The sequence below is a fragment of the Jaculus jaculus genome, chromosome 3, assembly GCF_020740685.1.
Source record: "Jaculus jaculus isolate mJacJac1 chromosome 3, mJacJac1.mat.Y.cur, whole genome shotgun sequence".
NCBI lineage: Eukaryota > Metazoa > Chordata > Mammalia > Rodentia > Dipodidae > Jaculus > Jaculus jaculus.
This window is the reverse complement of record NC_059104.1, coordinates 152,239,550-152,263,581: the sequence shown is the minus strand read 5'-3', so window position 1 is coordinate 152,263,581 and position 24,032 is coordinate 152,239,550. Positions and strand designations below refer to the sequence as shown.

Genomic DNA, 24,032 nt, shown 5'->3' with positions numbered 1-24,032 from the left:
TGATCATGGTAATGATCCTATGCACCTTAGCTGACAGCCTCTCAGTAAGGTAAAAAAGGAAACACTTACTTCTTTTTTAATGAAAGGGGCTCAGGGCATAGCCTAACTTTCACTCACACTTACTTGGAGGGAGCACTGCGCTTTCTCAAGAAGCACGAAGCAGAGGACTAAAGGTGTTTGGAAGCTTCTTCCCGTTTTGCTAGGTGACACTGCCAGGATCAGCAGTACACTGAACCGGGTTACCTCACCAAAAAGCAGCTGCGCTCTCCAGTATGTGGTCTCTCCAAACGAGCTAAATGCCGGGCTGGACAGTGGCGTCCACAGGAGGATGGGTTAGTACGCAGCCCCATGACGATGGAAGAGTGTGAGCGCAGAGTGGCTGCTCTGGGCAGGGGTGCCCCGTGAACAGTGAGCATCACAGCCCCGGCACAGGGTTTAGTAACTCCATTACAACACTTACAGTTGCTTCTTGTCTTGAGCCAGAATCAAGTTAAGAAGCATCTTGAAAATACCCTCTCCACACTATCTTCAGAATATTTATATAGATCAGGTTTATTGAAAATGGATACACAGGATAAAGTATCCAAAGGAAAACCTCCAGGACTGGACCCTTGATGATACATGTTATTTATTAAAAAGAAGAGAGTTCAACCAATGGTGCTATTTATTTTTACTGAGTGTTCTCTGCTTTTCTGCATGCTCCACAATCTTTTCTTCCACATAGAGACCCTTCCGCTTCCGCACTGCATTCATGTACTTCCGGGCCTGATTCTCAGAATCTGCCTTCTCCCCAAAGTGCAGGTACTCCTCCTCAGTGGTTGGCACCCAGAAGGGGTCACTGGGAATGACCTTGTAAAAGAAGGTGACAGAATGTGCTAGGTTAGGGAAATGTTTAAATGTCATAAGTCATGGTTTTAAAAAACAAGTCAACAGGGAAGAGTTATCTTTCTAGGAATGTTAACATATAAGTATGAAGCATCACAGGAGCTGTGTACAACTAAACTTACAACATCTATGTTCCTCTGTGCTCATGCAGAGCCATTTCATAACAAAACCAAAACAGTAAATACTATCATTAATAACAGTGAGAAATCTACCCTCTGACTAGGATGTGTCTCAGTATGTCTTCACAAAGATCAACATACATGAATACATTCTGGATATTCTGAACTTTGCCCTAAAATTCAGTGGCATGACCTGGTGAACCAGAGCAGATGACACACATTCTGTCCAGGACAGAAGCAGATCCAAGCAGCCTTGCTCTGGGGCCACATCTGTTTACACCTGACAGTGAGGAAGCCTAGTTGAGGGGAGGTGTGCTGACAGTAATTTCTCTGAGCTTACTCTTTGAAGGAGAGGGAGAAGGGTAAAGCTTGGAGAAGAGAAAGAAGGTACTAGTTAGTCTGGAAGCCATACTGGACAGAGGGGAACTGGTGCCTCTGGGAAAGCCAGAAGCCAAGTCTTCATGTCCCAGGAAGTGATGAGCATGGACATGATTTTCTCAGTTCTATATACAAGGGACTGCCATCCAGGACAGGACAGGACAGACGGTGCCTTTGTTGAACACAGGTGTACCTCTGCTTGGTAAGTGTGAGAAGGGGTGGTCTGGCTACAGCTGGAGCCCTGCATGGTCTATGGGCTAATTCTGAACAAAGTTTTGACTGCAGACACAGAGCATGCTCTCCAAGATTAGCTTCGTTAGGAAAAAGAAAGTGAAGTATCCTTGCTATGCCTGCTCCTTTCAGTACTGCCCTTCCTTGGCCCTTATGACTCAATTTGGATGGTCACAACTTCTAATCATTTTTAATTCAAAATTTAGAATGAAAGAAAAATGTTTTAAAAATAGCCACTCATTAACACAAAGGGGGGAAATTTCTGTAATTGATTTTAGCCAAAGGCCAAGAAGACATGGGGGAAATATCTGTAGCCAGGTAGGGAATTTTGGAGTAAGAAAGAGGGAAGGCCCCCTGCAGACTAAATGGAGCCAAGAGAGATGTGGGCCACCTGGGTTCAGCTATTGATGACCCAAGGATATGTCCAGATGCACAGGGCTTATTAGACCACATGTTCTATCTGGAGCCCGGATAGCCATGTCTATCAGGAGTGTGGTGAGACATGAGCAGTGAAACATGAGGTGGGAGCTGCAGAGGAGAAAGTCAGAGCTCCAGCAAGCACTCAGAGGGCAGAGGTGGCGGCTTTGAGCTAAGTCGCAGTAAGGCCACCCCACAACAGAGTTCACTGAGGAGAAAACGCTGCTTTAGCAGGAAATAACCACCAGGAAAAGACAGAGAGACTTAACCATCAGCAGAGACAGCAGCTCTCCAAAGACAGCCTTGGAGAGAGTGCATTTAGAATCCTTAAAGAAACAGAGAGGTAGCCAGCACCCATAAAAAGGAGTAAGAAATACAGAAACAAAAATAGAGACAGAGACCCAGTAGGTACATTTAATAGATGACTACTGCAAAGAGAACAAGTGAATTAACACATGTTATTTCCAGAAAAAAAAAAAAAAACAACTTACAATTGGACAAAAAAAGACAATAAAAAGCTCTTAACAACCCAGTAGGAAATGGGCCAAGGATGTAAAAAGACATTTCTCCAAAGATGAAGTATAAGTGGGGCTGGAAAGATGGCTCAGCAGTTTGGTGCACTTTTTGTGCAAGCATGAGAACCTGAGACTACAGGCGTTCGCATCTTCAGAACTCACATCAACAGCTGGGCATGGCCATGCAACTAACTATTCTAGCAAAACAGTGACCCAAGGGTTGTCAGAACTTTTGAAAACATAGCAAGTTCCAGAATCAGTGAGAGATTCTGGCTCAAACAAGAATGGGTAGCGAAGCAATGGGGCAGGAAGGACACCCAATCTTCCACTCTGGCCATTGCAGATAAGCACATGGGACACTGTAAGGGCATCTACATGTGCACACATAACACACACACACACAAACACACGGGGTACAAATGACTAACAAGTAAATGAAAAGCCACTCAATATCCCACATCACTGGGGACGGAAACCAAACCACAATGGGATGCCATGTCATGCTCCTATACTTCAAGAGGATGTTGATACTGGAAGTCTAGGACATTGCTGCCTGGACTTTTATCTGATTTTAAAGAACCTTGGTCATTCTCACTGCACCCTTATCTGTGACTCATTAACTATGTGTCCCTTAGGAAATTTCACTGTGTCCTGAGGCTCAACCTTGACCACTCTTTTGGAGTGAGACTTACTGGGGCCCCGAGTACAAGCATTACCCCAAGAATTTTTTGAAATTTATATCTGTCTGTCCATCCATCCACCCATCTATTTTTAAAAATATTTTATTTATTTACTTGAGAGAGACAGAGAAAAGAGGCAAACAGAGATAGACAGATAAGATGGGCATGCCAGGGCCTCTAGCCATTGCCAATGAACTCCAGATGCATGCACCACCTTCTGCATCTGGTTCATGTGAGTACTGTGGAACTGAATTTGGGTCCTTAGGCTTTGCAGGCAAGCACCTTAACCACTAAGCCATCTCTCCAGCCTCACCCATCTATTTTTTGAGATAAAGTCTTACTATGTAGCTCAGACTAATATGGAACTTACTAAGTAGTTCAGGCTGGCCTCAAAAATGGAGTTCATTTGCAATGGCTAGAGGCCCTGGCATGCCCATCTTATCTGTCTATCTCTATTTGCCTCTTTTCTCTGTCTCTCTCAAGTAAATAAATAAAATATTTTTAAAAATAGATGGGTGGATGGATGGACAGATAGATATAAATTTCAAAAATATTCTTGGGATAATGCTTGTCCTCTGGCCTTTGCTCAGGAGTATTGGAATTACAAAAGTATACTGACATACCTGGATTTAAAATTTCCCTTGTCTTTAAAATTGTTTTAATGTTTATTTAACTACATAATTAAGCAATTAAGTACTGCTGGGTCCAAACCCTGGGTCTTATGCATGCTAGATAAGACTCCACTACTCAAGTACTTCCCGAGTCCATTCTTCCAAGAACTTATAAATACCACTTTATTTAATGTTGCAGGGAGGTGGACACTTGCCCACTGTGGTCTAGCTGGTATGTCATGGTACAGGATCACCCTGGGAGTGAAAGTCCCTATGTATTTTCTGTTGGTTTCCTAAACTCTCTTTCCCTTTGGTATATATGTATGTATATGTACACCCTTACTGTATGCTTGATAAATATATGATACCTGAGCAAATTACTGTATACCTGCCTTGATTGCAAAAAGTTCCATTATAAAAGTGACTATTCGCCCATATATTGTGGGTATATGCCCGTAATCCCAGTACTCAGAAGGCTGAAGCAGAAGGATCGTAGAAGGTCAGCTTAGGCTACATAGCACAGCTCTGTCGCATTAAAAGAAAAGGGGGCTGGAGAGATGGCTCAGTGGTTAAGGTGCTTACCTGCAAAGCCTAAGGACCTAGGTTTGATTCCCCAGGACCCATGTAAAGCCAGATGCACAAAGTGGCACAGGCATCTAGAGTTCATTTGCAGTGGCATGTTCAGGTGTTCAGGGACTTGGGAAGAAGGAAAATGCTATATAGTTATTGTCATTTTTTAAAAAATATATTTTAATTTATTTATTAGCAGGGGGAGAGACAGGGAGAGAATGGGTGTGCACCAGGGTCTCTAGTTACTGCAAATGAACTCTGGTGGACACATGTGGCGCTTTGTGCATTGGCTGTAGGTGGGTACTAAAGAACAGAACCTAGGTTGTTAGGCTTTGCAGGCAAGTGTCTGAACTGCTGAACTACCTCTCCAGCCTTTTTTAAAAAAAATTTTAATTAATTTATTTGTAAGCATAGAGAGAGAGGGAGAATGGGCATGCTAGGGCCTCTAGCAACGGCAAACTCCAGATGCATAGACCACCTTTGTGCGTCTGGCTCTATGTTGGGTATTGGAGAATTAAACTGGGGTCCTTAGGCTTTGCAAGCAAGTGCCTTAACTACTGAACCATCTCTCCAGCCCATGAATAAGTTTACTTTATTTTATTTATTTGAGAGAGGGAGAGAAATAGGTGGGGTTGGGGGGGGGACGGAGAGAGAGAGAAAGAGAGAGACAGAATGGGTGCACTAGGGCCTCTAGCCACTGCAAACAAACTCCAGATGCATGTGCTCCCTTGTGCATCTTGCTTACATGGGTCCTGGGGAATAAAACCTGGGTCCTTTGGCTTTCCAGGCAAGCGCCTTAACTGCTAAGCCATCTCTTCACCCCTATGAATAAATTTAAAATCTGTTAAAAACAAGTGACAGGGCTGGGGAGATATATCGCTCAGTGGTGAAGTACTTCTCTTGCACGCATGAGGATGAGTTCAATCCCTAGAACCTATACAAACATTTTGGATGTGGTGGCATGCACACGTAATCTCAGCCCTGAGGAAGTAGAGACAAGATGTACATCTTCCTGGCCTACCTGGTGAGCTCTAGGCCAGTGAAAGGCCCCTTAAGTTGTCCTTTGGTTTCCACCACTTGTGCTCATATGTGCACCCCTCACACAAACATTTACACACATGCATAACAAAAAAGTGACAAGGTGTAGAGCTATAAATGAAGGGTGAAAGGCACCCAACACAAACAGATAAAATTATGACTAGGGTCTTTCTTTCAAAAGTATAAAACCCATGTGTTTCAAAAAGTGTCCACATATCTATATCTATATCTATATCTCTATCTCTCTCTCTCTCTCTATATATATATATATTTTTTTTTGCTGGGGTTCCACCATAAACATCTGAGGTTGGCTCCCAGAACTGCTGATTACACACACAGACATCTTCTCATGGGGACACTTTCAGCAATCTGGCTGCAGGTGACCATACCTTGTGTGCTGACCTGGGTAGGCTATCTGCTTTCACCTTCATCACTTCCACATCACCACTTCCACATCTGCCTTAACATGCCAAGGAAACACCAAGTGCAAGGATGATGGAGAAGGAGTGGGAAAGACAAGGCTGTACACTCTGGTTGTCCAGAGCTGGCTGCCTCAAATGAGATGCATTTTTCCAAATCAACAGCTACAGGATCCCTGTCTTACAGGAAGACACCCAAGAGCAAATTGCTTTCTCAGGCTTAAAAAACAAAACTAGATGCATGCCTTTAATCCCAGCACTAGGGAGGCAGAGGTAGGAGGATTGCTGTTGAGTCTGTGAGTTCGAGGCCACCCTGACAATACAGAGTGAATTCCAGGTCGGCCTGGGCTAGAGGAGTGAGACCCTGCCTCAAAAAACCCAAAACAAAACAAAAAAACATGAAACCCTACAAGGAAAAGCTTTGGGAGTTGCATTTCAATGTTGTACCCAATTTTCACTGTGATTATGGCCAACAGGTGGGGAGCATCATTTACAAAATAAGCCTCCTGAGAGCTCTTCTCTTTATATCCTCCTCAGAGGGATCTCAGGATTATGTGTGAATCTTGGGGTCATGCTGACATACATGTACAACAGCGCTGGCTGGCAACAGTCTTCTTTCTGTGCCTGTTATTAGCTCCTTTTCTTCCCCTTTGCACAGAAGGGTAAAACTTAGAAAGAGAAATTATGAGATTGCTGACTTCAAAGGTTTCCTCATGGAAAATGCCTGTAATTTTATTTTCTCTATTTTTTGAAGCACTTTTTCTCAAAAGCTCTTGATTGTAAATTATATGGTGTGTAAGAATACAAATGAAAAAAATGTCTCAGATTGAGAAGCCAGATCTTAACCACCATGTTATTTCTAAACCTAACTAGGGGGGAAAACAGACAGCCAAGAAATATCAGATCAATGACATTTAATTACAATGTAGTTTTTAAGACTGCCAAAGATACAAATCTTTGGAAAGAAGACCGTGACAGGTGGCAAGACAAGGACAGAAGGATGGTATTAAAACCAGAACAGAACTTTTCTTGACAAGTTTTTTTTTTCTTCTAAAATTATTTAAGTCACTTGTTTTTAATAACAGGCTGCAGCTCAGCCAGATACTAATATCTATACAGTCAGGTACACTAGTACCTGTGAGACCAATTTCAGGCTTTTGGGAAAAAAATTGAGAGATAAAGGAAAGGGAAAACCACCATGGCTTTCATGTATGGGACATGCCCACTGGTGAGACCTTTCTGCTCCTACACTAGCCATCCCTGTTTCTGTAGTGACACAGCAGTGGCCACGTAGGCTCAGGGAGCACACGGACACTCACGTTAAGAAGTACGTAAGACTTTGTAAAATATTCTCTTGTTCCAGTTATTTAACTCTTTTTGAAAACAGTCACAGAAAATGTGAGTTGGTATGAACACATTTGAATAAAATCATATTTACCCAGACAGACAATGGCCTATAGTTTACTGACTTCTGACATAAGACTACATATCCCAAGCCTTCATGTTAGGTGGGGCTTTACTAGATATGGTCATGTGATTGCTTCTAGACAGTGGCATGAGGAGGAAGTGGTATGAACAAGACCGAGCATGTATTACATGGAAGAAGGGAACCCTTTCCCCAGTCCGGATCCCACTGGGTAGAATGAGAATGTGATGGGGAGGTGGAACAGCAACTCTGGACCGTCTGTGGAAGCCAGGCGATGAGACAGGCAAGGGAATATATCACTGGCTGTCATGAAGCCACATGCCAGCCTTGTACTGCCCCTTGAGGGTCCAAGGAGAAATACCCTCTGCGTGGATGAGCCACTGTATTTCTGGATGCCACTGATTGAACAGTCTTACCCTTTTCCTACATAACACATCTGCTAAATAGGAAATGAAGGAAAACTATCCTTTATGATTTTTTCAAAAGGCTCAATCAAATCTCTTTCAAGTAAAAGATTCAGTGCTAAATGGTGAGTTTTCCCCCCTCTTTTGCCTTGCATAGTGATACATGCTTCTACATCCCAGCACTTGAGAGGTGGAATTAGAATAAGGAGCTCAAGAACAGCTTTGGCTATAACGAATTGAGATTAACTTGTCTCCCCCTCCCTCCACTCCCACTAAAGATGAGGTTTTTAGAAAAAAAATAATGAATACATGAGTTCGATGTATCATTATTCCAATGATAAGGTCAACACATCTGAATGCTTGCTTTTGCGCCTATATTTACAGATAGCCCTGGATGTACACTCTCAACACCTTCTTTGTTTACCTCAGAGACGTTGCAACTCTGTTTTCTGTGCCAGTGGTGATCAAGGCTACCCTTGTGAGACGGATGACTTGCCGTTGGTAAGATATTTAGAACCCGAATTCTGAAGGCAGCACCAATGAAGGTGTCCACCTCTAATCTTGCTTGATTCTGAAGATCACTGCCTTGTCATCACATGCCTATGCACTGGGCCCTGTGACGGAGGACTGTGTAATGGTGTTTACATTAGGAATCCCAGTAATGCACCCACACTACAGAGTTCCTGATCTTCAGGTGTTGCCCTTTTAAATCCATTTTTTCTACTTCTCACTGGTTTGTATTTTATGTACAAATTGAATGCCAAAAATAAAAACCCAAGCTGCTAAGCTAGAATTTTAGATAAATGGAAATTACTTCTGTAAGCTGAGTATTAATAAGTAACTTATATGTTTCAGGGCTGTTTTTTTACATAATAACATACAACAGTAACAGCTACCAGATAAAAAGTGAGGAAACCATCAAAACATTTAGTTTTCAAAAATGCAGAATGAAAGAAAAATTTCATAGAAAAGTCTTGAGAAAAATACAGTTCGGGTCTGGAGAGAGCTTAGTGGTTAAGATGCTTGTCTGTGAAACCTAAGGACCCAGTTCAACTCTCAAGATCTCATCTAAGCCAGATACACAATGAAGCAAGGTTGCACATGCCCACTAAGTGGCGCAAGCATCTGGAGTTCAACTACAGTGACTAAGGCCCTGGTATGCCAATTCTCTCTCCTTTGTCTCCCTCTCTCTAAAAATAAAATAAAATACAGTTTGTACTGTCCAACAAGAATGTGAAAAATCACAACTTTAACCTTGGCTCTACCCAGCATACAGGCCATGACATCTCTTGGGGAGCAGCAGCACAGTTGAGTGCTGTGAATTTCACTCTCCTCAGTGATGGGAACTTGTGGAATCAAATCATCTAAAATCAAATCATTCTTTACTCTGCTGATCCATGTGATTAAATATTTCATTAAAAAGTTATTACTCAATTATTTTTACTCTTCATTAATCATCTAAGTTTAAGCTTGGTGTTTAGACTGTTCTCGAAAAAGGGCTTTCCCAATTTCTGGAGCTCCTTCTTGTCTCCTTGGGTAAGAGCTAAGCCTTCCTTCCTTCTCTTAATTCCTACTTAGAATCTAATAAAATTTATATACTTTAAAAGGAACTCATCAGGCTAAAGAAAGTGAGAGAATGGTAAACATGAAAACAATCTTCACACCAGGGGACTTAAGGTGACATATGTGATGTACCTTATCTGAGGGGTAAAGTCTTATCACAGTTTATCCAAGTAAGTGGCAGGTTTCTTGAAACAAGGCCTGCCTGACAATGCTGTCTTCCACTAAACCACAAGCCTTCATGGTAGGCGTGTGAAGTTGCTATGAATTTCTAGAACCAGGGAGGACAAAACTGTTTTCTCCAATCAACCTTTCCATACATCTTCTTTAAAAAAATACTGATTTGACAGACAGAGACAGAGAGGAAAAAAAAAAAAAAAAAAAAAAAAAAGTATGAATATGGTCATGCCAGGACCTTCTGCAAATGCAAACGAACTCCAAACATATACACCCATTTGTGCATCTGGTTTTATGTGGGTACTAGGTAATTGAACCCGGGCTGTTAGGCTTTGCAAGCAAGTGCCTTTACCTGGTAACAAATCCCCCATCCCATTAAAGAACAGTATTTTCACAACCCCCCTCTCCCCTACAATGGCCATGTGCTAAGTCTTCCTCTGTGGTTAGGTAATGCTTGCCTGTCCACCTGCCTTCACCTCCATGCACAAGGAAGAGCTCTGATGAGCCATAGAACCCCGTCTCCAGAATGGCAGAAGACCTAACTTCAGCTTCCCTTGACAAGAGAGCCTATTCTATTCCCCTCCAGAGGCTGAGACATTTCTCCTCATGCCCTATGAAGGAAAGAGTACTTGGGAGTTTTACTTTCAAAAAATTTTTGAGCCTGGCGTGGTGGCACTTACCTTTATCTCCAGCACTCAGGAGGCAGAGGTAGGAAGAGTGCCACAAGTTCAAGGCCATGCTGAGACTACATAGTGAATTGGAATTCAGCCTGACCTTGAAAAATAGTTTTTTTAAAAAAAATTTTGAAACCTAACAAAAGGATTAACCTTTTGTCTTCATTTTTACATTATATTTTGCATATATATGTGTGTTAATTAGCCACACATAACCTTAAGGGTCATCAGTTTGGATAAAACAAGCCACCTGCTTTCTCATGTCCATTTGCCTGAACACCAATGGACACAGTTAATTTCTCTTTCATTTCTGCCTCTTCCGTAAGAAGCACGTCCTAAGATGAAGGTATGGGTGGGGACCATGCCTTACCTCCCAGTGGCTAAACACCAGCTGTGGGCTGGCCAGGCCACTTGTCCTCTTCCTAATTTCATCAGCAAAGCCAAAGCTTTCAGCCACAGGCAGCACAGCCTTGATGATGAACATATCTGTCCCTTCTTTCATTTCTTCTTGAAGAACTCGGCCTTCACGCTTCGACAAGACAGCATAAACTCGTCCTGCAAAGCCAAAAATCTTTGAGAGTCATTGATTGGTCATATGGTTTGACCCAAAGATAATTTTTTTGTATACCCTGTAATGATGCTCTGATGATGAAAATTCTTAGTAATTTTTAGTTAAAGAATCGTGTATGTGTGTGTGTGTAAACACACACACACACATATTTGTTTTGTTTTTTTGAGGTAGGGTCTCATTATTGCCCAGGCTGACCTGGAATTCACTATGTAGTTTCAAGGTGGCCTCAAACTTGCAGTGATCCTCCTACATCTGCCTCTCCAGTGCTGAGATTAAAGGTATGTGCCACCACGCCTGGCTAAGAACCATGTATACTTAAGTGCTATTTAAAGAGGCATAATTAAAAAAAATTAAGACATAAAAGATAACAGCACCCCAAACTGTTTCCCAAAGGCAATTTCTACTATACAACATGAAAAACAGGGGACTTATAAAATTCTAAGTAGAGTTATCTTTGGGTATGAAATCCAAGGAGATGAGTGTGATAGGGATCTAGAAATAGAAAGCATGCTAATAATTACAGTCATATTAACATGACAACAATAATGAGGACAGATTATTCGAGCTGAGTAAAAAAGCAACTGGCACTGCGGCACTTTTACACTAATCAAACCACATCTAGTAAACGTTTTCTCATATTTTTCTTAAACTGATAATATTTAAGTGATGTGAGTATGAGAGTTTTGTCCCTCTGGAGACGAATAGTCTTTAGAATCTTTAATGTCTGGTAGCAATCTCCAGTGCCACATCACAAGAATCCTAGCAACTTCTACTGGAGGACACTTATAATTTGTCTTTAGGTGCAGTTCAGCCATACAATGAGGAGGGGCACATCTTCCCCTAGGAACGGCAGTCTGAAGGTGCTCCAAGTATCCTTTCCACTAGTAAGCAGAATATTCTGTAAGAACAGAGATGAATTAAAAATCACTAATGAGTCTGAAGAACTTGCTATAGCTAGCAGGCACTCTCATTAAAGCCTCGCCTTTCACCTAATACTTTAAAAATAATTTTAATTACAAAACTGATCTATGCACATGTAAATGTACAACACTGCAGTTGGTCAGAGGTAAAGTCTTCTCTGACACCAAAGTGGTCTTGACCTTCTCTCCTAAACAGTACCAAGGTGTGTAGTCAAGTCCCCCCATCCCCAGTGTGCTTCTTAACCTGGGAACTGAGGACACTGCAACGCTGTCTCACACTTTTATCTCTGACTCACATTTCCCCCTGCTGGTAGAATGGAAACAATGATCCTTCCATTAGTGATGGAAGGTATTACCTCTACTTTTGCTTGCTAACAAGGCTTTACCCACTCACCTTCATTTCTGAATCAGGCACCCAAGTCTTTTGTACTGCTCTGGGTCACACCAAAACTGTTGCCTTAGTGTTCCTAATCAATCAGTGCCTTTCTGCAGCCTTAACCACCTGAATTCTCCACAGTACATGAAACTACTGATGAGTAATCCCCTGCCAAACCCTCTGTACACATCTGGCCCTTGTACCCCATTATCCCGTTTATCTCAGTAATTCTTAAAGAATTATCTTCTTCCTATAAGCATTCTTTGAAGTTTGATACTATTGTCTGAACAAACTCTTCCCTCAGAAGCCAATTCATGTATCATTTATGTGGTATGAATTCATTTTATGCCAAGGTTCCTTAGAATATCCCTATGCTAGCCCTCTCACATGTTGTCCAACCTCTCCCACATTTGCAGTGTCCACTACAAAACTCGACTACCTTTTAAATTCAACATATTGAAGACAACATGACCTGCTGTAAGAGACAATGCCTGCCCCTCACATCTCTCTGCAGACCCAGTCATCTGCACCTCAGGATGAGCAGGTTCTGCAAGAGTCACGTACCCTTTGCATACATACCCTAAACCTACTTCCTCCCTGGCAACTCTGTCTATCTTTGGACAGCTCTGACAGCTGGACAACTAGAGCCTTAACCCTGTTCTTCTCAAGCTCCTTCCTACCCACAAGTGCCAGTTTTACAATGTGGGGCACACTTAATCCTTCTTCCACGAGTCAACCTGCTAGCCATCTGAAGACAGCTCTCTTGCCTTGTCTTCTCCAGGCCTATCTTTCTAGGACAGGCCCTGTGTTTCCGAGTCTGTTGCAGCTACTTTCTGATTCTTATTTCAAGAATACTGTGAGAAACTCTGGAAACAGCAGTACTATCTCCATCAGCAATTCCCTTTCAGCTGCATACTTGTCTGACAAATACACATTAAAAAAATCTTACCTTAACAGTATCTGTGAACTAGTTGTCTTTGTTATCTCACTATAGGAAAAGTTTTAAGGTGGTCTGTGCAAACAAGGGAACTGGGGCAGCAAATGGGCCATGACGAAGGGCTTACGAAGGCAAGCCCTCTGTTGCTGCTGTGCAGCCAGCAGCTCCTTCCTTCCAGGGGTCAACCTAGAAGCCAGGATCAATAACTGTAATTGGAACTGAATATAATTAATCATGTACTTTTGAGCCACTCAATTTTAGTTCTACTAAAACTACATCCTAAAACTGATGCATGGTGATGGATCACCAAGCAATGGAAAGACTCCTAAGACTTCCAGGCACTTGGCTCCTGTGACAGGTGTGTGTCTAATGCTGGGAAGCATTCAGTCATCCTCTAACCCTCTCTCTTCTGGCACTGGAAAATCTGAGTTTCTGACCTTGTGGCTCCTAACTACAAATACGTAACTAGCTACTCCTTCACTGGGGCAGGAGTGTCAGACTGCTCATTTATTTGTTCATACACTTTCAGGGGGAAAACAGGCAACAAAAACTTAATTGGAATAGCTTTGATCAGGGTGTCACTCTTTGTGCGTGCGTGCGTTTATGTTGTGTTGTGTGCGCATGTGTTGTGTGGGCGAGCATGGAAGGCCCAGAGGACAACCCTGGGTGTCATCCTCAGAAACAATGCTCACTTCTCTTGTTGGCCAGGAGCTCAGCAATTAGACTGGCTGGCCAGTGAGTTCCAGGAGTCCACCTGTCTCAGCCTCCCTAGTTCAGGGATTACAGGTGCATGTGACCTCTCTGGGTATTTATGTAGGAACTAGGGACCGAACTCAAGTCCTCATGCTTGTAAGGCAAGCACTTAGTTCACCAAAGTATCTTCTTGGCCCCAGGGCTCAACACTTCTTAGCCTGTATTCAAGACCCTCTGAGCTTGGTGATAACCCATGATCTCGGCTCTGATAACCACCAGGGGCCCAAGCCCTGACAGCACAATTGTGCACTTTCCCAGCCAAGGCAAGCCTCTCATAGTCTGCAATGCACACTACTGGTTTTCTACTCAGAGTCATGGTTCCGTCAGTCTAGAATATACAATCATAGTTCAACTTCATATTCTAATTCCTTTCATGATTCCAAGCCACTGAAAAACAACTTGCCCTGTGATATCTGATACCTGAAGCTCAAACCTCTTTCCACTTAAGCTCCACTGAACATTCTTTAAAAAAAAAAAAAAAGATTTATTTTTTTGTTTATTTATTTGAGACACATGGAGGGGGAGAGAGAATGGTCACGCCAGGACCTCTAGCCACTGCTAATGAACTTCAGACACATGCGCCACCATGTGCATCTGGCTTATGTGGGACCTGGAGAATTGAACCTGGGTCCTTAGGCTTCGCAGGCATGCACCTTAATTGCTAAGCCATCTCTCCAGCCCCTGAACATTCTTTTAATACTATTATAGAGGCACACATTCACAAATTTTTCTAATTCAGCAATTAAGATTAGCCTGTAGAGGACCTGAATTAGAATTCCCAGCTCCTATGTTAAAATCTGGGTATGTAATCTGAGTGCCTGGGAGACAGGAAGGTCTCCAGGCCTTGTGGGCTAGCTAGTCTAGCCAAATCGGTAAGCTCTAAGTTGAGTAAGACTTTGTGTCAAAATATGGTGGACGCTAATGATTGAAGATATCTAACATCAACTTCTGGCTTCCAGACATGTATATACATGCATCTGGTCACCCACACATATTCGAATATGCATGCACACATGCATACCACATACATGCTAGAAAAAATTTTAGTCTGTAGATTCTACACTATTTAAAGCTGGAAGGCAAAAGAAGGTATGTTGTGGCCTTTTTCTGAACTTAGGAAGAGGCAGCTGTTGACACAGCATTGTTTTGTCTTAGAGTGGAAGCTGAATTTTCAAAATGGGGATGATAGGTCAGGAAATTATAGCACATCAAATTCATAGGAATTATACAGAGGTTAAAATAAAAATTATGAATTATGAGCTACCAAATAGAAGCATGTTTAAATACCATACAGAAGCAAAATATGAAATTATTTCTACCATAATGTCAGCGTTGGGCAAAAATGTTCTATTAAGGTTTAAGCCTTGAATTACACACACACACACACACACACACACACACACACACACACACGATAGGTTGATTTTCAAGGTGGAAGATTTATTCCTTTTATCTTGTGATTTTTGTTACTATTGGTTAACACCCGCAGACTATTTTCAAACATACACAGACCTTGGTGGACATTTCCTACCTCAGACAGAACATGCTGTACACACAGGGGAGTGAGCTGGCCACTACTACAAGTTTAGATGAAACTGATATTAACAAGATGACTTCACAATGCAAGGAGATCTCTAATGGCTCTGCATACAACTTTAAAAAATGTCATTAATTTTCAAGCAGAGAGAGAGAGAGAGAGAGAGAAAGGGGGGGGAGGGAGGGAGAGAGGGAGGGAGGGAGGGGGAGGGAGAGAGAGAGAATGGACATGCCAGGGCCTCTAGCCACTGCAAACTTCAGATGCATGTGTCACCTTGTACATCTGGCTTATGTGGGTACTGGAGAATTGAACCTGGGTCCTCAGGCTATACAGGCAAGCACTGTCTGCTAAGCCATCTTTCCAGCCCAATGTTTAAACTTTTAAATTGTTTAGTATTATTGAATTTTGTCTTAAGTCATCCCTTAAGGTGATACTCATGCTTGGCCAAAGAAAAAGCAAAGGAAGCTCAATTAGTCTTTGTTAAAAAATTGTGAAGTATTATCAAATGTAAAAAGAAGCTCAAATGCAGAGAAACAAAAGGGTTTTGTAAGTACTCAGCAACACAGTATTTCCGACATCTGAAAGTACATAATGTTTTAATAGTGTCAGCATCTATTCCTGTAGGCAAAATCAGAAGTGGGATCCAGACTCCACTGCTGTAAAAAAAAAGTACTTATTTAAAAAGGTTATTTATTTATTTGAGAGTAACAGACAGAGAGAGAAAGAGGCAGATAGAGAGAGAGGAAGAATGGGTGCTCCAGGGCCTCCAGCCACTGCAAACAAACTCCAGATGCGTGTACCCCCTTGTGCATCTGGCTAACGTAGGTCCTGGGGAATCAGGCCTCAAACCAGGGTCCTTAGGCTTCATAGGCAAGCACTTAACCACTAACCCATCTCTCCAGTCCTCCTCCCCCCAAAATACTTTTTAATGAGAAAGTGTGCACAAGAGTGAGCAAGACAGAATTTGTGGACCAGGACCTCTAGCCACTGCAACTGAACTCCAGACATGTGCACCACCTTGTGTGAATGGCTTACGTAGGTTCTGTGGAGTGAAATCTGGGTCCTTGGGCTTCGTAAGCAAGTACCTTAATTGCTAAGCCATCTCCCCAGCCCCAAAGTGTGTGTGTGTGTGTGTGTGTGTGTTTGTGTGTGTGTGTGTGTTTTAAATTTTTATTTGTTTATTTGAGACAGAGACAGAGAGAAGGAGTAAAAGAGAATAAGCATGCTGCAAATGAACTCCAGACACATGCACCACCTTGTGCATCTGGCTTACGTGGGTGCTAGGGAATCAAACCTTGGTCCTTTGGCTTTGCAGGCACATGTTTTAACTGCTAAGCCATCTCTACAGACCCAAAAGAATTTTTTAAACTATGTTTTTCAGTCAGAGATTAATAGGTCAGAAAGTGATAATACACTGGTCACATGACAAAGTAAAAAAATATAAAAACATTTGTGATGTCTAAACAAGCCAATTAGAGGGAATTTTAATTTTCATGATGAGTAAAACAACCAAAGAGCCATACCTTAATAAAAGTGTAACTTAAAAGTAAGGAAAGGCATTCTCTTGGGATTTTTTTCCTTCAAGATAGACTAATTTGGAGATGATTATTTTTCCTGCAAAGTTTCTCATTTTGATCATATATAATTCTGTCTATGTAAAGAAGGATTTGTTTTTAACAATCTGTGCAGAAAGAATTAAATCTTAAAAAGAGACCATAGAAACTCATTTTGCTAAACAAAGAGCTAAAATCAACTTGTGTGGATCCCTGGGGAGTTAAAAGAAATAGTCTGAAGTCACCTTGGAAAATCTCTGAATATCCAGACATGACACAAGAAAGCTTTAGAAACACACAAAAAACACAGAAGTCTCTTCCTTTCTTCTTCTAATTGAAGTTGCCAAGTCAAACAGAAAAAGAGAAGCTCTGTCAATGGCCCCTGGACTTGGGAAATAGGCATCATACCTCAAAGTCCCTCACAAGGAAAGAGAAAATAGACCTCATAGGAGATTCTCCAGAAAGTAAGCCCTTCAAACCAAATTTAGGAGAGGAGAAACGTAAAAAGACTCCAGAAGGGTAGGCAGCATAGCTTCTTTGTGAGGCAGGGGGGTGGTAGCCAGTTGGGTCTCAGGGAAACATGCTGGGGAAGCTGAGCAGAGACACTGGAACTGACTATTCTCACCAATTCCACACAGGACCTTGCACAGCAGAATGTAAGCCCAAAAGGCAAGGCTTTAAAATTATATACTTTTCTCCAAAACTAGAAGAGCAAAGACTGGCAGGGTCAAGATAGGCATCTGTCCAGTGCAAGGGTCAGAACAGCTTATGAAGGTAAAAGTAGGAGCAGTCGTGTCTTGAGGCACTGTCCAAGGGAGGGAGACAAGGTGGTGACTTCCTAACAGAAGTAAGAAAATGGAAATATGGGTGGCTCAGTAAGCAGTTTGCTGGGAATTTCAACCTGGCACATGCCCCCAGCTGCCTCTGTTTTTATGTATTTATCTGAAAACCTGTCTTCTCAGGAAAAAAAAGGATGAGAGGCTAGCTAGGGATGCAGCTCAGAGGTAGAAGGCAATGCCCCTCAAAATGCTTAATGTGGAAACTGATGGTGATTTGGGAGGAAAGGTACTCCTACTATCCTGTGTAGAGGTCTACATGGACAATCAATTTTAGGAAGATCATTTTGAATACATAATGGAAAGGAAAAAAAAACAGCATGTTCAAGGATAAAAGACCTATAGAGAGTAAAAAGAAAAAAAAAATCAGTTATGAATGATCATGATGAAAGCAACAGGAAGAGCCTCCCCTGCCGCACTTCTGGGTAAGAGTCCATGCACGGTGGGTGGAAGAAGTGGGTACTGACCAGGCCTACCAAACCACAGCTAATGACAGTGCAAAGGGCCTTTTCCATCACTCTGAAACTAAGCTAGCTGTTCACAACCTGGACCAGTTGGGGTGATGCCAGTTTTCTCTAGCTTTGTTATTGATCCCACTCTCTTGAGTGAGGTGCCACGTGAGCAAATAGTAGTAGCAGAGGCAGCACAGGAGTGAGAGCACTGCCGGCCCCCAGGTGGGGAGTGAAGTCAAGTCTCCAGAACCATGTATCATGACACTACAGAAATTTAACTTTTTGAGAAAGCATGGCTAGGAGAGTAGAAACCACACTACAACTGAAAGGTAAGTGATGACTGAGCTTTCTAAAGATAAAACAGTAGATTCTACAAACTGCAAACCGGAAAGCTATGTACTAGAATTGTAAAGAACACTATGACCTTTGACCATATTTATACAAATACTAAAACTTTGGAGACAACATAAACGTTATAATGCGAAGTTAGACTAAACTAAGCTTTCCTTTTCTAATCTAACTGGTGAGCTGCTAATTAGGGCAACAGTACAGACATAAAGGACCATACATAACTTCACTTAAACACAGGAGTCACTTCTTGTTGATTTACTTCTTGCAGACAAGGGAACACGTAAAAAAATGAAAAAGGAATCAGCATGTTGATATTAAAATTTTCCTTACCATTAAAATATTTTCCTTTGCTATTGCAATCTTTATCACATAACATACACTACAAGAAAATAAAAAGGGAGGGTGGTAGTAATGGTTTATAATCACATGATATTTATAGTTATGAAAGTTGCCAATAAGAGTTAAAAACAAAAATTACGTAAACTCCGATTATTAAAATGTAAACATAGGAACTCATGAAACTACATAAGCAATCACCAAAGTGTGGATCCTGCTTTTAGAGGAACAGAGTGGGAAGACATAATGAAGATGCACATGAGTTAATAGTAACATGTGGTCTCTGAACTGTATTAAAGGAAATTACTGTACCTACAAAGGAGGGAAGTGTGTTTGTGTCCTGGCTGTTTGCGTACTGGCTGGGTAACCTCTCAGGCAATGTTCAAATACTGCTTTCTTATTTATGGGGGAATGATGGCCAAATGAAATATTGTCTAAGGAATAGCAGCTGAAGTGGTGGAAGGCACAAAGCCATGAACTGGAGAGATTTCTCCTAGACAGGAAACTAATGCTCTCCTCAAATACATGAAATGTTACTACCTGGATGACAGGAGATGGTAATACACCAGGCTGGACTTGGCAGGAGACAGAGTTTAGGCTCAATAAAGGAATGATATCATCTAATCAAAAATACAGATGAGTGCCCACTGACAGAAGTATTCAAATAAATGGTATGAGCATCTGCCAGGGGCAAGGAGAATGGAGACTAAGCTCTGAGGTCTTCAAATTTTGAAGGAATCAAGATTCCTTAATTTTAATTCCATCTATGCCTTTAAGTCGGTAATGGAAATGCAGACTAATATCCAGGAATGGTCTAGATAGGTGTTTTTCAAACAAATCTATGGATTGCATGATGTGTTCATAGGTACGCTGCATTCAGGGAGTATGAAAAACAGTGTGTATTCAGCCCACACTTAAGAGACTTGCCTCACAGTGCACACTAGCAGTCAGGATTCTTAGTGTCTAATCTACCTAACTTCATTTAGCCCAGCTATTTTTGAAAATGCTGTTATAGATACTGAGTTTGTCTCATGAAAACTTCATTATGATGCAAGCTTAAGTTCTTTTTGGGGGAGAAAAAGAAAAAAAAGCTTAGACTTCTCCTTCTGCAAATTAATCAGCAAAAGAATCTTACTTAGAATGTAATTAGCCATATATCGACTCAAAAGACCTTGGGACTTAAGCTGGGCGTGGTGGCATACGCCTTTAATCCTAGCACTTGGGAGGTAGAGGTAGGAGGATCACAGTGAGTTCGAGGCCACCCTGAGACTAGAGACTACAGAGTGAATTTCAGGTGAGCCTGAGCTAGAGTGAGACCCTACCTCAAAAAACCAGAAAAAAAAAAAGACCTTGGGACTAGAGGAAAACCAATGCTTAGGCCACTCCCATCCTGTATACCAATAGTTCCATGATCTCCAAAGAGTAAGTAATCTACTGTCTCCCAGCCACTGCTTGAAGCACATTGAATCTTTGTAACCTATCATAACCTACTCTCCTATTTTTTTTCCCTGTTTCTTTAACTTAATAAAGTAAATCTTAATGAAGTAGCACAGGCCACATACTAACATAGCTACTTTGTGCCCATGGATCCATGTCTCCTGAGATCACAATGGCTGCTTCTCCCAAAGAGAAAAAACCGAATGGATTTGATATAATGGTTAGCAGTGAAAACATTTTTTTTTAAAGCCCAAATGATTTTCCTTTTCAGGACCCAGAATTCACAATGGCCCTTTGTGTTCTGGGTACAAGAACACTGCCTTATTCTTTGGTCCTGTTAAGGCCGACTTTGGATCCCCAGGATGGTATGTTTATTCACCTGGGGAAAAACTGTTGCATAGCCCTGGGTGGTAATTAATGTATGGCAGTTAGACAAGAGATACATCGTTATTGGTCAGACCTGTCATTATAAACATGATGGCATTTGTTATGGAAGACTTAGTGGTCATGCATGCTCTCTCTCTTTAATATGTAAGGCTTGGCTTTCAAAGATCTTAATCCTTAATAAATTAGTGATGACATAATATCAACAATATATTACGCGGGTTTAAGATCTAGGAAACTTTGCAGTTACTCAGGACATCTCTTCCTGTCTACGCCCTCCGCTCCTTACCAAGGACGTCACTGGTGGCCATGATATCACATGTGTACATGGCTGCCACTAGGCGCTGAGGTTTCACCTGCAGTGCATAGCGACAGGCTTCTTTCATGGTGGCAATTAGCTGTCCTGACAAGGGTCCATAGCAGTCAAGGACCAGAGGTTCTCCTTTCTGGGAAGTCCTCTTTTCAAAGGGCCCTGAGTGGCCATCTTGCTGCTCTTGGTTTTCACCTCCACTGGGGCAGGCTTTATCTTGTTCCTGTCTATCTCCTACCAGATCACTCTGTTCTTGATTCAAATGATCACTTGCTCCTTGTTCTTCCACCATATTTAGGTCCCATTTTTCCAGAACAAAACAGACACCCATGAGGGGCTCTTCACACATGGGACCAGAGAGAGTGGCTAGTTGGAAGCCACTCACAATGCTATTGCCAAAATCTCGGAACCTACTGGCTTCTTTGGAATCTCTGCCAGCAGGGCCTGTCCACACGGAGTTCTGAAAATCTTCACTTCTATTGACTAGTATGTTGGGCCCGCATTTTCTTGGGCCAAATGACCAGATCTGATCAACAACATTCCTCCATTTTCTCCCTGTAAGGTGTTGCTCTAGTTTTCCTTTGAATTCCCCAATTTTCTCTTGGGTCTTCTGATGAATCATTTGTATATCTCGGCCCTCATTCAAAGAGGATGTCAATAGCTCCAGAGAACGAATCAAATCACTATTTTCTTCTAGAATCTGAGTGACTTCCTCTGGAAGGGGCATTGCTCGAACACTGAGAGTGGCAAGTTTATTGGGAGTTGTAATGGTGATGAGCCCATCAGAGTCAACTTGGATTCCTTCCGGGATTCTGCTTTGATCTTCTTTTGTTTGGTGTATGACTGCAACTTTTTGTTGTCTGCCTATTTCTTCATTGACCATGTCAACTTTGGGGGGTTTTGTGATTGTTTCTCTGAAAGGAATTATGGGTTCAGATACACTGATGTGAATCTTTGCAAACCTAAAAATCCAAGGGAAATGAAAGATGATTATAATTAATGCTTCATTGCACAGAAGATTGTACAAAAACACAGAAACATGAAAATCATTTGACTATGAAAGATCTGTAATTCATATTATATCTCAATTCAAAAACGCTTTCATTTCCCACTGAAAAAAAGACTACCTCTAATGGGAACATACCTCTAGGGAGCTCTGTGCTTGTACTGGAATTTCACGGCTCTGTTCATTCTCAAGATAAATAAACCATCTAGTTAGGTAAGAATATTTTGAAGGGAAAATAAATATTGTATTAAGATTTGACATATGAATTCTTTAAAATAAAATGTGCTGACCTAAGAGTCCTAGACTTCTTCTCTACAGAAGAAAAGTCCAAAGATTACAGCTCTGAAGAGACAGAAACAGAGGCTTTCAGGAGATTAGTGAGACTAGTGAGAGCTGCACAATGGATTCTGCTCTGACAATAAGGCTCCTGGGGAGGCTAGCATAACCCAGGAGATTGCCCCAACGAGTACTTCAACATGTGCTTTCTGCATATCATCATCATGACAGCACTTGAAATGTGGCTTGCCAAATTTAAATAGTTATACTATGGTTGAGCATCTGAAATGTGACTATTGTGATAAATGGACTGGAATAATTTATTTTTTTATTTTTATTCTGTTTTTTTTTAAGGTAGGGTCTCATTTTAGCCCAAGATGACCTTGAATTCACTATGTAGTCTCAGGGTAGCCTTGAACTCATGGTGATTTTCCTACCTCTGCTTCCCGAGTGCCGGGATTAAAGGCATGTGCCACCACGCCTGGCTTATTAATACACTGTATTTTTAATTTCATTTGATTTCTACATTTATGTGGGTCCCACAGCTTCACATGGGTAGTGACTGCAGTACTGGCTAACACAGGGCTTGATCCTCAATCAGGCACAAAATTCAGAAAGCCCTTCTTACCATGCAATATGAGGTTTGGTTTCTTCCCTATGAGTTAAGTTCACACAGGGCTGAGTCTGGAAACTGATATGGGTGACTGAAGATGATGGCTTTTGCACACACACACAAACACCTTATATGGATTCTTAGGATAATGGGAAAAATAGGAAACTAAACACTGAAAAATTTTGAAATACATTTCATTTCACATTTCTTTCAATATTTTGTAAAAATGTGCCAAGTATCAGAAGAAAACCTATAAATGGACTTTTTGCCTTGAAAATAATCTCCAAATTGGTTTTGAAATACAGAACCCAAAACAACTATAATGTATAGAAAAAAATGTGAAAAAGGTTACTTTCAATAAAAGTTAGGGCTCTAGGGCCAGTAAATTTTCCACTTTCAAGGATTTGCTTATTGCAATGCTGTATATAGTGAATATAACACAGGTCTGATATTGTTCTGCTTTAAAATTACTTTGACACTTAAACCTTACGGTCTATACAAAAATTAGAACTCACTCTTACCACAGAATTCAGAAACAAAAAATGAGATCACAATGAAAAGTAATAAAGAATGTATGTGTATGTGCATTTTGTTTGACGAGCACTTATTATGTGTGAGGCAGTGGAGCTCAGTGTTTGTCATGTGTTATTTCTTCAGTAGGTATTGATACTATTCTTACTTTGTATAGAGAAAAACCAGCTACATTAATTAAATATATTGTCCAAATGGCTAGAATGAAGAGCCTAGGATCCAAATCTAGATTTAACTTCAGAATCCACACGCTTAGCCATGAGCTCAGCCATTATGCTACAGTATAAAGTTGGATTAAACAGCATGTTAAGGGAAAAAAATTCACAATGCTAACAGGTTTTTATCACAGGTTATGTAAAATTAATTTGCTTTAGAACTGTTAAGACATAATTAAATTATAAAATAACACACATTCAAAATGTCGCATAAAGTAATCTATCTAAGCAACTTTAAAAATGTCAAACCAGCTCAATATAATTCAATACAGAGGCTGGGAAGATCTGCTTGTAAAGCCTGCCAACATGGGCTCAAGTCCCAAGTCACCTATGTAAGCCAGATACAAAAAGTGGCTACTGATTTAAATAAATCACATTGGAAATAATATAAATGGCCTTTTTAACCTTGGCTGGCCAAAATTAATAACTAATAGAGTTTTTTCTTAAGCAAATGATTTTTCATATTGAGTGGTTTGAGTCTAGTTTGTTAAGAAACCATTCTAGTGATAAATCCTTTTTGTTACAAGCAGGAGT

The 24,032-nt window shown here is 41.2% G+C and overlaps 1 protein-coding gene across 2 annotated transcripts in view; it reads right to left on the bottom strand.

The window, feature by feature from the left end:
• Positions 1 to 527: 527 nt before the first annotated feature.
• Positions 528 to 24,032, bottom strand: part of Efl1 (elongation factor like GTPase 1) — a 138,363-nt gene continuing 114,858 nt past the window's right edge. Inside the window, exons 18-20 of one of the 2 annotated variants that reach the window (XM_004658232.2) lie at positions 20,837 to 21,819; positions 10,475 to 10,659; positions 528 to 849 (exon numbers count right to left, since the gene is read on the bottom strand). In XM_004658232.2, the coding sequence (XP_004658289.2) occupies positions 661 to 849; positions 10,475 to 10,659; positions 20,837 to 21,819 (1,357 nt within the window). In that variant the 3' untranslated portion in view covers positions 528 to 660. Of the gene's footprint in view, positions 850 to 10,474; positions 10,660 to 11,492; positions 11,574 to 20,836; positions 21,820 to 24,032 lie in introns of those variants that run through there. The other variant, XR_006636264.1, reaches the window with a different exon arrangement.